This window comes from Apium graveolens, chromosome 7, assembly GCF_009905375.1.
Source record: "Apium graveolens cultivar Ventura chromosome 7, ASM990537v1, whole genome shotgun sequence".
Lineage (NCBI taxonomy): Eukaryota > Viridiplantae > Streptophyta > Magnoliopsida > Apiales > Apiaceae > Apium > Apium graveolens.
This window is the reverse complement of record NC_133653.1, coordinates 257,716,016-257,734,247: the sequence shown is the minus strand read 5'-3', so window position 1 is coordinate 257,734,247 and position 18,232 is coordinate 257,716,016. Positions and strand designations below refer to the sequence as shown.

Sequence of the window (18,232 nt, the reverse complement as noted above, 5' to 3'; positions counted from 1 at the left end):
CAATACTGAGTTAACCAAAAATTTTGAATTTTATTTAAATAAACTATATGTATTAGTCTATATTATTACTGAATTCCCTACTAACTTACAATTAACTTAATCAATTTAAAAAGATAAAAAATGCATAATTGAAGTCAGTATAACTTGCAATCATAATATACAATAATGTAAAATTTGCATTATTGTTAATATAAAAGTTGAATTTAATGAAAAATATTAGTTTTTGAAATTCAACGTATGTATGCATGTAAAATATTAGTGTTTTATTTACACTACGGTTACCAAAGTGACATTCAGTTATATGTGTGTGTGTCAACATGTAAATTGTCGTATGTTACATTTCTTAGTAAATTACGATGGTTTCAATTATTTATATGCTAAATATCTGATTTATGTACATGTATAATCACTATTAATATATAGTGAGACAAATAATTACTTAAATAACATGTATTTATAATTATTCAAAAATTAAAATTATGTAATAAATAAATTGCAATAATTTATATATGGTAATTATATTATCATTGACAAATAATTCATATCTAGTTTTTACGCAACTGAGTATCAATCATGGTTGTAACATAAAAATAAATTATATATTATAAAGACTTATTACTGATATTCATGATTTTTTTTTCAAGAATTCGAAAGAAAAATTATAATTATATCGTTATTTAAACCGTTTTTAACTTCATTTTATTACTACTCTAATATTTCTTCATATAATAATTTAATAACATTGTATACTATTCTCCTAAAATTAAATATTTTTCAATTTGATAAAGTTTTATAAATATCAGTTGAACTGGTTAATTCATTCAAATTATTGAACAATATATATTTTTTCTTTAAATAGTATAAAATGCATTGTATCAAATGTTACAATATAGCATAGATATAACTTTTATTTGAATAATTCAAAATATAAAAATAATTCAAAATATTTTTACAATATTATCTTAATCAATGAATATTATTTATCTATAAGAATTCTTTTTAAAAAGCTAGTTTTTTTAAAATGAAAAATAAAAAATAAATCGATTTAATATATCATTGTAGTTTTAAAAAATCTCGTGAGATCTCAAATCAAATTTCGAATATTTTTAAAATCAGGACAAGTCCCAAAAATAATAATGGGCTATCAGTGAAGTTAATAATTTCAATCTAAATAATCAATTGACTTATTCTTATAAACTCCTCAAACACATTAATTTATATTAACATAAGATATTAAAAAATTTCACATTATTGGTAAGATATTCTCGCCGAACTTGTAATTTAAATTTACTAAACGTAAAATGTGACGATGTTTTTCGGTCGGATCATGTAGTTAAATTTCGAGTACTTTTTGAAGAATGGGTCAAGTTCTGATTTCAAATTCGAAATAAAATAAAATGTTTTGACACTTTATAATTCGAACTCATCTAAATATGTAATACCATTATATATTATTTATATATAAGCGATTCTATTTTCAATATTTTCTTTAAAAATTATATATGTACATTTTAATTATTTTTTATAATAATAAATATGTTAAAAATATATGAGATACATTTTCAAACTAAAAAAATATTAATAAACAAGATAATAATTCATTTATGTACTATGATTAATTTTAAATCCGGAATTTAATTTTTTAAAATTAACTGTACAAATATTCAATTATCTATTTTTTCGGGATTTTAAGTAACTATCTTTAAAAGTTAAATAAAATATTCATTTAGCACACTTACATATTATGTGTATGATAAAAAAACACATGTGTCATTATGGTGTAGTGGTATTATGGTGTAGTGGTATGAGGTTTTATATGTAAATGAAATAATCTTGAGTTCGATTCGAAGACTAGTGAGACAAGACTTAATTTATCTCATTTGTTTTGGCCGGGCCCAGGGTTTTCTTTTCCTGCTCCTAGCCTCCTCTAGTTGTTCTTTATATAAAACAAATATTTATGTTACCTTTAAAATTTTGATATAAACTTTTTACTAGTTCTAGAAAAACTTCTGACCATCCTTGCCAAATTTTATTTTGATATTACCCTAATGACAAGACTGAAATGTTTATATAATTTTTTTTACATCATTCTAAATTTTTATGTAAATTGGCCCTACCTAAAATATTATATTGTGTCCGCGGACAACCGTAATCAAATTCCGAGTTTTTTTCAAAAATCAGATTACATTCCGATTTCTATTTCGAAATAACCTTATGCCAAGTTGGTAAATTTGAGTTAGAAACGGAGGTAAAAAAGCACTACCCGGACAAATATATACTAACAGACCGGTATATTCTTGGTGCAGGCAATATAGAAAAACAGAGTAGATACTTTATATTATTGATAATAAATTACAGTCCTCCATATAAATAGTTGATCCAATTCACAAAACAAAATAATAAACTGGTATATATTACAACCTTACATACACAAGACGAGTCGTTCGTTTCAGTTACTGTGAAACAGAGAGTATATATGATCTGACAGAAACTGTCTTACACTGGCAGAGTAAGTACGTTGCTGCAAAATATATACTCTCCCTCCGTCTTTTGATTTGTTATCAAAAGGATTGGACACGAAAATTAAGAAATATGTATAAAATAGTGAAAAAAAGAAAGAAAAGTGGGTGAAGTTGCGGGACCAATTAATTTTTAATGTATAAAAGAGAGATAGTGGAGGTAAAAATAGTATGAAAAAAGTGGGAAAATAAGGGGACCCATTGACTATTTTTGGTAAGTTTTTAAATATAAAGAAATGAATGAGACAGAGGGAGTACAAGAAAAATTCTAAATCATATAGTGCCCGTTTGGGAAATCTTAAAATAAGTAATTTATGACTTAAAATGAACAAGGAACTTATAAGTGATAAGTAGATAGATACTTATAAGTTAAATAAGTGTTTGGTTAAATGTTAGATTTTTTTTTACTTAAATAAACTAAAATAAATAAATTTTATATACAATTATCTTAATTCATAAATTTTAAATTGGAAAGACATGTAAAAACATAAATCTTAAAATAAAAGTTAATAAAAAATCGAAAAATAAAAATAAGTTGAGAAAAAGTACGTCACTGCTAACATTCAACTTATCAGCTTATAAGTTGTAAATTTAGCTTATAATCTGGATCGACAAACACTCGTCGATAAGTACTTACGAGCTTATAAGTGAATAAGCCACTTATTTTTTGCGGCCAAACACTCGTCGATATAGTCTATCTTCTTTTTTGTTCATAATCTGTCTTCCTTCCTGCAAAATATAAACTTTTTCCTAACTCTCCTTCCTGTCCCCTCTTAGTAATTCTCACAGTGTACTACGAAAAATCATAAAACTGGTACCACAAGATGAGTCATTTTGACTAGAACAAATAGTAGAAATGATCGACAAAGTTGTTTCACACCGGCAGAGTATGTACGTCCCTGGAAAAGGCGTGATTACTAGGAACATCAACGCGCACCTGCAAGTTACTATAGCTCTTGCTTCGCCTGATTCTAAACGAATATCTGTTTCGTATCAAACTTAGTACCAATTTTCCGGAAATGAAAAGAGCTAAAAGTAGAAAGAAAAATACCAAACTTTTGCATACGAGGTTGAGAAGCTGATGGAGGCAAAAGAGACTATGGAAACAAAACCTAGAAATCTCAAGGCATTAATATAAACTAGGGTTGGCCAAGTCGAAGAACCAAAAATGGAAGTAATGGGTCTGTTTGACAATATACTTATAAGCCAATAATTACTTATCGACGAGTGTTTGTCCACCCAACTTATAAGTTGAATTTATAACTTATAAGCTGATAAGTTGAATTTATAACTTATAAGCTGATAAATTGAATGTTAGTAACGACGTACTTTTTCTCAACTTATTTTGATTTTTCACCTTTTTACTAATTTTTATTTTAAAAATATATGTTTGTAAATGTCATTTAAATTTAAAATTCACGAATTAAGAAAATTGTATTTAAAAATTATTTATTTTAGTTCATTCAAGTAAAAAAAATTATGGCGTATCAGTAAATTATCCAAACACTTATATAACTTATAATTTTTATCTACTTATCACTTATTAGTCATTTTTACATTTTATGTCATAAGTTACTTATTTTAAGATTTCGCAAACAGGTAGTTACATAGTGAGTTGATGAACACTGAGTGAGTGAGGGCGGGCCATGCCCACCATAGTTTATACTAACCCTGGTTACGAAGCACGTGGGTTTGAGGTTGATTTACCTAGCAAGTTGATGCACGTACAAAATTATGTACAAAAAATTTGTACAGATATGATATGACAAAAGATATAAGATATTTTAATTGGGGTTGTTGACGTGAATAAAAGTGCCCATTTCAATTAAAATCTAATATATATCATTATGTATAAAATTTTGTATACAATTCTATATACTAAACATTTTTTTTACCCGAGATCCAAACAATAATAATCAACTTAACGAAATACATAAAACTTTCATATTATTGAAAATAAAAAACTTAGGACCGAAATGGTAATAAAATGATGCGGTAGCAAGGATTCAAATTGTTAGTGTTTGTACCCTAAATACATACGATACTATTAATACTATTATATTTTGTTTATGACATTTTGAATATTAATATTTATATTCTATATATTATTCTTTTTATAATTTATTATGTTTTAATTTATTGCGATATAAATTTATACTATACTATAATAACCGGAATGTGGTATAATTTGGTCAACAGTTATTCCCTAATTTTGGTTATTAAAGAAAATAAATAAATAGTATTATATATCTGCTAAACTACTAAATTATTAAACTATTAGATATAGTCTACTTATCCAACTAAACTATGACCACAACGTATCCTATTTTTAAAAAATAAATAAATAGTATTATATATCTGCTAAACTATTAAATTGTTAAACCGTTAGACGGAATCTACTTATTCTACTAAAGTTATCCTATTATTTTATTATAAATTTATAATTATTATATATTTATAAAAATAATTTAAAAATTAGAATATGATGGGATAAATAAAAAATTTAAATATTAATGCGAACTCGTGCATCGCACGGGATTTAAGCTAGTATTAGATTAATAATTGTCCTTGAAATATGATATGCATTTTATGTCTCTAAGTATGTGACTTAGAAATGAGATTATGTGAATAGTATCGTTATTCCTAAATATCCCTAGTCAAGTATTAATATTAAGGGACAATAATAATACATTAAGATTAGTGTGTTTGTTGACTGATGATCGCGTCTCATTGATCTTAGGTATGGTGATACTAAAGTCAAAAACTCATGCATATGTAAATATACATGTTGTTGGATATACCCGGCGTGAGATTGTACATGTCTGTTGTATCATAAGTAATTCTCACGATGATAATGATGTAATGGTACTTAGATTTGAAATCATTATATTTTTATACGATGATCAATATGATATATCTTGTTATCTGATAACTCAATTAGCTCGAGTCACTATGAATTAGTGCGACAGAGGTATATATAATAAGTTTATAAAATCTTAAGCAACAGTAGGGGTGAGCAGAAAAACGAATAAACCACAAAAACTGTCTGCACCGCACCAATCCGCACCGCAAAACACGATTTTTAATTTTTGTGGTGCGGTTGCGATGTGAATTTTTAATAAACTGCGCGGTGCGGGTTGTGATTTTAAATTTCTGAAATGCGGTTCAAACCGCACCGCACTGCAATATTTAATATGTTATATATATATATATATATATATATATATAATATACTTATATTTCATGATTCCATTAACATATTAGTAGTGCTTGCTTAGTGATCATCTTGTTTCTGCAAGACAAATTGTTGCGTAGTGATCATCCTGTTTGTATTTCTTCATAAATAATGGGATACATGATACAAAACCAACTATTTAATAGTGAACTCGTTTAATTGCCGAGCCAAGCTTCTTTGTTAAACTTTGCGGTGTGTAATTTCTAATTTATATTACTGAACAATATTGACAACTTTATATTATTCAGAAATTTAATTAAATTTTGGCTTTGTATTTATTTAAATTTTTTGAACTTGTAAAATATAAACCGCAGTGAACCGCACCACACCGCATTTTCATGATGTGGTTTATGCGTTTTTTGAGGGTACGCGGTGCGGATGCGGTTTGAAAATTAGATCAAACCGCATGTGCAGTTTGTTTGCGGTTTAAAGCAAAAACCGCACCGACTGTACTGCGCTTACCCCTGAGTAGCAGGGTTACGTTCACACTGACTTTCAAAATAGCATGGGCAGAAAAGTAATTGCAGGAAGTAGGCTGATGTGGCTCGACTTACACCCTAAGTATGAAGAATTTGTTAACAATACATGTACATATTTATACCTGTGTTGCCACGGAGACATCTACAGAGTGACGGCCTTGACGCAGCTCCAAACTAGTCAAAAAGGACGAGGTTTGACAAAAATAATTTGTATGGTAAAATTATTTGTAAATCTGCTATTTAGTTATTTTATATTTTATAATTTAGAGTTAAAAAGTGTTATATAAGTTAGATGAAACTTATAAGTTATTTAGATGTTTAGATAATCTTACGTATAAGTTACTAATGTATTTGGTAATTATTATTTAAAACTTATTTTTTTAAATAAAACTAAAATGTTAATCATAATTTACATGAATTAATAATTTTGATACATAAATATAAAATAAAAAAATGAAAATGAAAAAACATTGGCGTGTAAATAATTGAAAATCAAATATTTGATGAGAATATGTGAATTAGGATAAACTAGTTTACTGAGCCGCGCATCGCAGCGCCCTTTTAAAATAATTTTTAGTCTTTTTTTTGTATTTCTTGTCTAATCTTGATCATTTAGAAATTATGAATAATAAATAAATACAATAAATTAAAAAGTTTGAAAAATCATTTTCTCTTTAAAAAAAAATTATTGCAATGAGCCGATCTCTCATTATTCCGAAATTATCATAAAATTTATATTATGTATTAGTCAATAATTAATGTAATATTTTTTTCTATTTAATAATATATATTTTTTAGAAAACTACAAAATATAGATATAAACAATTTGAGAGACGCCAACTCACCGCACTCGTCTTCTTCTTTATATAAATATAGAATAATATAATGATATAACGATTTTAAAAAATATTGAGAAACTTATTTGTAAATATATGCCTTTGTAGTAATTTATAGGCTAAAAATTAAAAAAAAACTTTAAGAAAAATGTAATATAGTAAGTTGATATTAGGAGAAAAGGAAGAAACAATATTTAAAAAGAAATTAATTAGAGTATCAAGATGGTAAATTGATTTAAATGGAAATGAGAAATTTTAGAAGAATATTACGTTGATAAATTGATTTCAAAAATCTTATTACAAATTTTGTAAAAATTTTTGAAGAATATTAGGAACGGTGATATGTTATTTAGGAGTATAAGGTAACTGTAAATTTTGATATAGAAAAATAAAATATAGTAAGTTTTTTTTTTAAGAAAAATAAAATACAGTAAGTTGTTTTAAGGAGAAACAGGAGAATTGGTATTAAAAGCAAATTTAGGAGAATATCAATATGACAAGTTGATTTAAATGGAAAGTAAAAGTTTCAGGAGAATATTATGATGATAAGTTGATTTAAAAAATCTTAATTAAAGATCCAGTAGAAACTTTAAGAGTATAAGATCCAAATTTTGTCAATTTTTTTGCTCAAATTATTGTCTTCAACAACATTTTTAATCTATTGTTGAAGAAAAAAGATGAGATATATTGTCGGAGACAGCAATTTGGGCTAAAAAATTAGGCACAAAGGGTACATGTTGTATTTCAAAGTAGGGGATGCAAACTGCAATTTATGAAAATAGGTATACAAAATTGAATTTTGGCCAAATATAAGGGGTGCAAAATGCAATTCTCTCAAAATAAAATATAGTAAGTTGTTTTAAAAAGAAAGAGGAGAATTTGAATTAAAAGGAAATTTAGGAGAATATCAATATGGTAAGTTGATTTAAATGGAAAGTAGAAGTTTAAGGAGAATATTATGGTGGTAATTTGGTGACCGTTTGAGAAATCTTAAAATAAGTAATTTATGACTTAAAGTGAATAAGTGAGTAATAAGTGATAAGTTAATAAATGTTTATAAGTTATATAAGTGTTTGGATAATTTAACTTATAAGTCAGAATTGTTTTTATTTAAATGAATTAAAATAAATAATTTTTATATATAATTATCTTAATTATTATATTTTAAGTTATATTAACATTTAAAAAAATATATTAACATCAAAATCTATGCCTTCTTGTTGAAAGTACCCTTTGGCAACCAATCTAACTTATTCCTTATGATAATGCCATTTTCATCCATCTTATTTCTGAATACCCATTTTGTATCAATAGAATTCTTGTTCTTTGGTTTGGGTACCAGCTTCCAAACTTTGTTTCTCTCAAATTGGTTTAGCTCTTCCTGCATGGCTAATACCCAATCTGAATCCAATAAGGCTTCTTCCACTCTCTTAGGCTCATCCTGTGACAGAAAGCTACTATACAGACATTCATCTTGAGTAGCTCTTCTAGTTTGCACTTTAGATGTTAAATCACCAATGATCAGTTCAAAGGGATGACTCTTGGTCCATTTCCTTTGAGGTGGAAGATTTGCTCTAGATGAGGTGGCCTCAGTATTGTCATGATGTGAGATAGAGTGTTGATTGGTTGAAACTCCCCCTGAGTTGTTGGTCCTTTGCAGGGAACTTGGAGTTCTATCAACTGATGATGTAATTCGATTATCCGTTAATGAACTATTATCAACAGATGCTTCATTATGTACTTCAACGGATGATGCATTATGTCTTTCAACGGATACTGCGTTGCCTCTATCAACGGATGCAGAATTTTGACTTTCAACGGATGCAGTATTTTGTGCATTATCCAAGGGCATGTTTTGAATCCCTTTTGAAGTGTCATCTCCACCATTCTCATCTTCACTATCATCACAATATATCTCAATGTTGTCAAATTTGAGTCCTTCATGTTGTCCCTCATCTGTTAGTCCATCAATCCTTTTATCATCAAACACAACATGCACAGATTTCATAACAATGTTGGTTCTTAGATTGTAGACCCTATAAGATTTTCCAGTTGAATAACCAACAAATATCCCTTCATCAGCCTTTGCATCAAACTTCCCTTTGTGGTCAGGTTGATTCCTTAGTATATAGCATTTACATCCAAAGACATGAAGAAAGTTTAAAGTTGGTTTTCTTCTCTTGAACAACTGATAAGGAGTCATGCCTTTAGCTTGATTGATCAAAGAGATATTCTGAGTGTAGCAAGCACAATTAACAGCTTCAGCCCGGAAATATGTTGGTAGCTTTGATTCTTCAAGCATTGTTCTAGCAGCTTCAATCAAGGATCTATTCTTTCTTTCAACTACCCCATTTTGCTGGGGTGTTCTTGGAGCTGAGAACTCATGCATGATTCCATTTTCTTCACAGAACAACCTCATTGTTGAATTCTTGAACTCAGTTCCATTGTCACTCCTGATATTCCTAACCTTCAAGTCAAGATGATTGTTGACTTGCCTAATGTGATTGATAATGATTTCACTTGCTTCATCCTTTGAGCCAAGAAAATAAGTCCATGAAAACTTTGAGAAATCATCTACAATCACTAAGCAATATCGTTTCCTTGTAATTGACAATACATTGACTGGTCCAAACAAATCCATATGTAGTAGCTGTAGTGGTTCATCAATTGTTGTTTCAAGCTTCTTTTTGAATGATGCTTTCCTTTGTTTGCCTTTTTGACAAGCATCACACAAACCATCCTTTGAAAATTAAACTAGAGGGATTCCTCTAACTAAGTCCTTTTTGACTAGATCATTCATTGTCTTGAAATTGAAATGGGATAGCTTCTTGTGCCATAGCTAACTTTCAACTGGACTTGCTTTGCTGAAGAGACAAGTAATAGATTCTGCATCTGTAGAGTTGAAGTCAGCTAAGTACACATTCCCTTTTCTAACTCCAGTTAGAACCACTTTGTTGTCTCTCTTGCTAGTGACAACATATGCTTCAGAATTGAAGGAAACAATATTCCCTCTATCACATAGTTGACTGATGCTCAGTAAATTGTGTTTGAGACCATCAACTAGTGTAACTTCATCAATGATGACATTCCCTGTTGAAATCAAGCCATATCCCATAGTAAACCCTTTGTTGTCATCTCCAAAGGTTATGTTAGGGCCAGCTCTCTCCTTAGACTCTGTGAGCAGGGTGAAATCTCCTGTCATGTGTCTTGAACAGCCACTGTCCAAGTACCATAGATCCCTTCTTTTTCCCTGCACACAACAAAATCAATCAAGTTGATTTTGGTACCCAAGTTTCCTTGGGTCCTTTCTTGTTAGCCCTTTTCCTAGACTTCATTCCTCCTGCATCTTTTGACTTAGGTAACTTTGGGTCAACCTTGGTCTCAGATGTAGTTGGTTGAAGTGTAGGGTTAGTCACAAAATCATTTAACACATTTGGAATATGATAAGGCATGGATTGTGCAAACATGTTATTCCACATAGGCATATTGTATGGCATTTGAGGCATACTAAATGCAGCAAAATAAGGATTGTTAACATATGGCATGTTTGCAAAATGTGCATAAGGATTCCGTTGAGACATAACAGGCATAGCATGCAGAGGTGACACAGACATGTTAGGCATGGAAGAGGGTAAAGGCATGGGAGTTTTCTTAACAGATTTGCAATTAGCAGATAGATGATTAACACTACTATTTCTAGGAGCATACTTATCAGGTGTGTAATTGTTATGTTTGTTAATCCCTAACTTCTCATTTCTATTAGATTTTCTTTTAGTTTCCTTTTTATCCTCAACCAACTTAAGCCTATTCTTCAACTGTTCTAAAGTCATGTGTCCTATGTTCACCTTACTGGCATCTTTGGATGTGCTAGCTTCTCATTTGACAAAATTCTTGGAAGTTGAACCAAACTTCTTGTTGAGATTCTTCAGATTTTCTCTTTTAGAATCATCTGCCTGTTTTAATTGATGAGCCTTCAACGAATGTTCCTTTTCTTCCTTCAACGGATAACTTTCATCATCCGTTGATTCCACATCCGTTGACAATCCATCAATTAATTTTATTTTCTTTTTGTCTTTTTTCCAGGCATTCTCACAGAATGATTCAATTCCTTGAACCTTGGTAATTTGAGCACTAACATCCCTAGATGTTTTCCAGGCTTTAATCACCTCTTGCTCTCTCTCTAATTGTTTAGAAAGTATCTCTACTCTCTTAACAGATTCAGCTAGTTCATTTTCAACAGATAAACAATGCAGCTTAGTTTTCTCTAGGTCAATCAACTTATTTTCTAACACAGCATTTCTATAACTTAAAAACAGATTGTTCTCTTTAATCCTACTATTTTCTTTAACAAGAGATTTAAAAGACACACGCAAATGATACAATTCAGTGGACATGTCATTAAAAACATCATTGCACTCTTCTTTAGTAAGCTGTGTTACATCAGTAGTGATTACCTTGTTGCTAGATGAACTGACTTCATTTTCCTCAGAATCAACCATGAGAGCCAAGTTGACATACTCCACATCTGCATCCTCTTCAGCTCCATCAGCTGCCCAGTCCTTCTCTTGAGTAATGAAAGCCCTCTCTTTTTGCTTGAGCAGTTCAAAATATTTCTTTTTGTAATCCACTTGCTCAAATTTCTTCTTTTCAGAAGCTGGCTTTCTGCACTCACTTGCAAAATATCCACTTGTACCACAATTGTAACACTTGAACTTGGATTTGTCCACCATGTTCTTATGTGGTTTAGTGACTCTTGTGTTTTTCCTGAATTTCATCTTTGCAAATCTCCTGGACAGGAATGCAAGATGCTCATCAATTCCATCAGAGTCATCTTGGCTGGAGTTGTCCTCAATGTCAACAGCTGTTTCCTTTCCCTTGCTTGATTCTTGCTTTCTTATACCATCCTTGGAGCTTGATGTTGATCTCACAGTCTCTTGTCTGCATTCTTTTTCATTTTTAGCTACCAAAGCAACTGAACCTCCTTTCTTTCTCCCCTTCTCCAACACCTCATCCTGTTCCAACTCTAGTTCATAAGTCTTCAGAATTCCATATAATCTTTCAAGAGTGAAGTCCTTATAATCTTGAGAGTTTTTCAAGGAGACAGTCATGGGTTTCCATTCCTTTGGCAAGGATCTTAAAAATTTAAGATTTGAATCCTTCACCTGGTACACTCTACCATACAGCTTCAGTCCATTCAACAACTTTTGGAATATATTGAATGTGTCATTTAAAGATTCATTTTCTTCAAAATGAAAATACTCATATTGTTGAATGAGAAGCTGCATTTTGTTCTCTCTTACTTGTTCTGTACCTTCACACAGTAACTGAACTGTGTCCCAAACCTCTTTGGCAGTTGTACAATTGATCACATTATCAAACATATCCTTGTCTAGATCATTAAACAAAATGTTCATAGCCTTCTTATCCTTGTGGACTTCTTCTGTGTCTTCCATTGTCCATTCTGCTCTAGGTTTTGGAATGGATTGCCCAACAGCAACTGTGGCTGTAGCAACTGTGGCTACTTTGTGGGGAATGTGAGGACCATTCTCAATGCAGTTTACATAGCCTTCATCTTGTGAGAGAAGATGAAGGTGCATTTTCACCTTCCAGTGGTGATAACTGTCTTTGTCAAGAACTGGGATCTTTACTCCAATATCCTTCTTACTCATCTTTATTAGCTTCCAAGATCTTTAAACTCTTTGTATGTCAAGAGCTTGCTCTGATACCAATTGTTATTCCTAGTGGACTAACAATGAGATTTACAGAAGGGGGGTTGAATGTAAATCTCAAAACTTTTTCAAGTTTTGAGCAGTTTCAAAGGCAATGTGTTTAGATGGACAAGTGTGTGTGAATTGCTTTAAGCAGATGCAGACATATGTAAATTCAGAAACACAAATGTAAATAACACAAAGACTTAAAAACTTTTCTGGTGGATTTATTGTTCCACCAGAGATGGTATTTCAGAAAATCTGTGATTCAAAAGAATTGATCACAGCTGCGTCCTAGTACAAACTAGATGATTTTCTCTCAAGGTTTTTCTAAACAGCTCTGGAAAATTCACATCTAATTACTAGCTACAACTTGGTTTATATGTTACCAAGTTTTTACAAGTGAAAACAAAGATAAAGTACAATAATAAAATAGTTCTCCACTTGTTTCTACTCCATTTTTATCCAGTACAATATAGAATTATCCGTTGACTTTCCATTTTGTACCAGACTAAAAACGGCTGTTTTTTCTGCTGTTCCTGAAATAGGCTACCGCATTCCAGTTGTCTCTGTCAACCCATGTGCCTCTGTCAGCTTAGTTAACTGTCACTATCAACTGCTATGAGACTGAGCATCCGTTGAACCTTTCATCCGTTGATGGCTTTATCCGTTGATGGCTTTATCCGTTGATGCTTTAGCAGTTGAAACTTTATCCGTTGATGTAATCATCCGTTGAAGGATGTTATCCGTTGCAGCTTTGGAGACATCCGTTGAAGCTTGGTTTCTCATCCGTTGAAGGCCTTTAAGATATCAGTTGATACCACTTCATTTATACAAAATTACAAGGCATGAAGTATTTACAATTAGTCTTCCTATTTGCATATCCTCTAGTAGTCAACATGACTTATAATTTTCTACAACTTCTAAGAATTATAACATAAATACAGAGACTGGAATGTGCTACAAAACTAGACTTATTTCTAAGTAAAACTACACCATCAACGGATAGCCAAGATGATCTTATCCGTTGAGGCTACAAACACTAGATTTCTATTTAAGTGTTTTGTTTATTATATCATCAAACTAATGCATATATTTCCTAACAATTATACAACAAACAGTTTTATAGCCGTTGGATGGTTAATGTAACAGTTGTTATTAAAAAAATAGTCACAAAAATCGTGGATATTGTCTGGGGTCTGGAGAAATATATTTCTCCGGATCCTAGACATTGTCCGCGATCACTGTGACTAATTTTTTTAATAACAGTCGTTGGATTAACTATCGAACGACTATAAAACTATTTGTTGTATAAGATTCTGTAAGTCTAGAAAATCTTAAGAAGCAGGGTTATGTTCACACGATCCATTTGGTTAGAGTATAAAATACCGATAGCGATAAGGGTAATGGGTTTCGTTGGCTGGGTTTAAAGTCTTTGATTAACCAGCGGATTAAAGAAAGTAGAAATTTGATAAATTATCGTTTGATTCTCTTAATTTGTACCGCAACCATGGTTCCTTGATTTATTTTTTTATTGATTGTATTAAATTTTAGGAAATTTATCAAATATATTATTTCTTATAAAAATATTTGTAAAAATACTGAAGCGAGTTGCATTTGAGGTTGCACAAGTTAAAACGGTTGCATATATGGTTTATCCGTATTTCTGTAAATATTTTCTGCAATTTGGGTATTTATACAAAAATCCCAAAATTTTATTGTAATTAATTTTAGGTTTAACTATCGTTCTCCAATTTTTTTTACTATTCTAATTATTAAAATAATTAAAAAGAATTGATATCTAATGAGGGCCAGAATACCCAAATTTCCAAGTTTTTCTATAAAAAATACAAAAAAATTGTATACGTGATCCCCCATACTAATAAGGTTGCAAAGTACTCTATTATTTCAGATTTATTTATGAAAAAAAAATTATAACATACAAAAAATATTCCTAAAATAAAATAAGATGCAAATTTTCCCGGAGCATTCGACTTTTCTAATTTAACTGTTCGAAAAATGTACCTTCCGATCTAAACGAACAATTTCACAGTGTACAATTGACAAATCTATTATATATTATATATATAATAGAGCAAATAAGGGGTTGATTAAGATAATTTATTCAATTAAAATTACTTAATTACCCCTCGTAAATATATATAAATAAATATCAAATTTAATACCATATATTAATTACATCTAACTTATTAAGTATTATTAATTTTATATTTATTATTGCTTCATTATTTATTATTGAATGGGGCGGAGCATATCAAGGTCGCCGTCGTATCACCGGAGAAGATACTCCCGTTCTCCGGTCAGACACTCCCGTCGCAGCCGCCGTGACCGCTCTCCTTACATCTCTTCTAGGTCCCACTCTTCTCAATCTTATATTTATAAATGTTTATGTAATTGTATGTGCACTATAATATAACTAGCTCTTTGTTTAATTAGTTTTCGCTTTGTATCGAAATTGTGAATTTTAGTTTGTAATTAGCTTTTGTTTGAATATTTCTCGATTTTACGGAATTATAATCACGTCGATTACTCGATTTTATGTGTTTTTGGATAGTTTTCGATAATGTAATTAGTTTGTAAGTCGTTGCGTTATGTTAGCACATTTTATTAATTAGTCTTTAAAAAACAAGATTAGCAAAGTTCTCGATAATGTTACTAGTTTGTAGTTGTTGCTTTATGCTAGTACATTTTGTTAATTAGTCCGTAAAAAATGTGATTGTTAAAATTTTTAGGTTCCTGTTTGTTTAAATTAGGAATAATGACTCGGTGTTGAATGGCGTCTCAACTAACATGTAATTAGCATTTGTTCATAGTGTTCACGTGTGAGGGATTAAGGACTAGAGTTTTAGTGGTTTCTCAGCTTATCGATAGTTAGCTTAACTGTAACTAGCTTGTATAGTTTGATCTGAACGTTATACTTGTTTATGCTGCTTATTGATAGTGTGACTGGTTAATAGTTCATCACTTTTTACTAGTACGCTTTTTTTAACCGGTCCCTAAAAAAAACAATTGTTAGAGTTTCTAAGTCTAGAGTTGTTTAATTATTATCGATCTTTTTAGCAATAAGAAATGGATGTTGGGTGACTTGTGAGATTGTTTCTGATTACCCTTTTTTCTAAGTGTTCTTGGTTTGAAGGAATAACGACTAGATGTTGAGTATATTCTGAGCTTATATGTAGTTAGCTGTGTAACTAGGTCATGTTTCATGGTTTGGTTACGAGAAATAATACTTGTTTTGTTCTGAAGGACGTAAGTGAAATTTTGTTAGAAATGTGGTTTAGTTTATGAAGTACATGTGTATATTACGGCAGTGCACTTAGAAAATAATCTGGGTAATTATCTATTATTGGTTTGAGAATAACCTTGTTTTTGTTAATCTATTGTTATTGTTTTGATTTATTTGGCAGGCGGAAAAGTCGATCTCCTACACCTAGAAGACGTAGAAGTCGCTCGCCACCTATAAGGCGTCGAAGAAGTCGATCTCCGACACCAAGGCGTCATAAGAGGCAAAGAAGTGTAAGTTTATCGTTATCGCCTTTACCCAAGTCCCCTAGTCCGAGTCTTAAAACGAATGAGCAAAAGAATGCCCTTGAAAAGTTGAGAAAGGAAGAAGAAGAAAGGAAAAGGTATTGTTATATGCTTAATTCTTATTTCTACTTGTACCTCCGATATCTATTTTAACATTGTAGACTTGCACTCTGTTACATTAGTATATGTGCACTATAGACTACAATAGTGTTTTCTGTAAACACTGCAGGATTTGATGTTTATTAATTCGTCTGTATGCCAGCACCTAGGAGGAAGTCTGTTATGTCTAATGTTTATGAGTTCATCTACAAGATATGATTTTGAAGAGATCCTTTTACATGTTGTTGGACTAGTGGCACACACACATATATGTGCCTTCAATTATTAACCTATAATCACAACCAATCATTGAATACTATTTTCTAGTAGAATATTGAAGTTATTCTAGTGTTACTTATTGTGTGCGTGGAGTATATACTTGATGATTTAGGAAAAAGTTGTTTACTTCATGTTATTGTAATCTGTAGCCTATTACCATATTATATTTGATTATTTATAATCGATAAAGAATGATATATGGGAAGAGGGTATACAAGGCATGCAGCTCGTGTACTTGAACACGCATGGTCCTTGTCATCAAAGTAACCAGAGTGAGGATTGAATGATAGATGTAGAACATAAATGGATAATCAAGCAACTGAATGGTTAAAATTTGATGCAAGTCACTGTACCAAGTTCATTGATTATCTTTAAATTGAATGAACAGATAGCAACACAGTTTTTGAAGTGGGTTCCAGGCCGAAGTATTTTAAGTATACCATACCAGTCCTTGAGTAGGAATACCTTATGAAGTAGATAATATATTCAGAAAACCTTAAGTACTCTCAAATTTTAGAAAAATTACTTCACAAAGAAGTGAAATAAGTGAGATAGGTCACGACGATCATAGAGATGAAAAGTACTAAGGTTACAGTTACGATAATCCTGTGTCCTGATGGTCAGTATATGATCAACAAATCATTGTCCAGCTTCTGTTTGTAGAATTACCATATCATTATTTCAATGTAGCTTCAAAAATAAACTTTGGTGGGCTGTAACATTTCCTTTGTCCAAGAACATTATTTTGGTGGACAGGTGCCATTCCTATAATTTGCAACTGGTGCTTGAGAAACATTTATAATGATGTCTTGTTGCTTTACAGAGATTCCAGTTTCCATTACTGAGTCTCTTGTTTGGTTTGAAAACTATGACTAGCACCAAATGTTACTACTGCCTCTTGTTGGAGAAATCCAACTCCTTTGTTGAAGTGTTCTTCAAATTCAACACCCTTCTCTTAAGTTTTAAGCGGGAAGGGAAGCAGATAAAGATGGAGTAAAATAAGTAAATTTTCACTCCTATCTATGCTCCCAAGGAAAGCAGAATTAAATACTATAATCATATACACATCCACTCTAAACTAGTATGAAAGGGAGTGATGTAATTTAAAGCCTTTTAAAGTATATTTTTAAGACCAAACTAAACTTTTAATATTCTTAAATCTTAATGATATTTTCCGTTCCCATTTATATCCCTTCTGCAAGTACTGCAAATTTTTAAATCAATTGGCCAATGAGCCTTAAAGCCTCAGAGAAGTAATCACATATTTTATTACTCTGAATCTACAAAGACTTGGTATAGTGAAAAACATTACAAATTAATAACTAAATATATATGTTGCTCTCACATTGTAGCTGCCCTAAGAGAATTGGGCTGATATAATTGTTCTTTGCCGTGTGTGGATGGGTGGGTGGATGATTTCTTGAAATTATATTTACAGGGTTCAAAACACTTTGAATAACATCTATAAAGTTCAGTCTTAATACTTTCCCAAGTTATTTTACTCGGAACTACAAGGACAATAGAAATA

At 30.7% G+C, this 18,232-nt stretch overlaps 1 protein-coding gene across 2 annotated transcripts in view; it reads left to right on the top strand.

The window, feature by feature from the left end:
* The first annotated feature begins 15,005 nt into the window (after positions 1-15,005).
* Positions 15,006-18,232, top strand: part of LOC141671517 (uncharacterized) — a 119,956-nt gene continuing 116,729 nt past the window's right edge. For both annotated transcript variants that reach the window (XM_074477791.1, XM_074477789.1), the window contains exons 1-2: positions 15,006-15,150; positions 16,206-16,424. In XM_074477791.1, the coding sequence (XP_074333892.1) occupies positions 15,038-15,150; positions 16,206-16,424 (332 nt within the window). In that variant the 5' untranslated portion in view covers positions 15,006-15,037. The remainder of the gene's footprint in view (positions 15,151-16,205; positions 16,425-18,232) is intronic.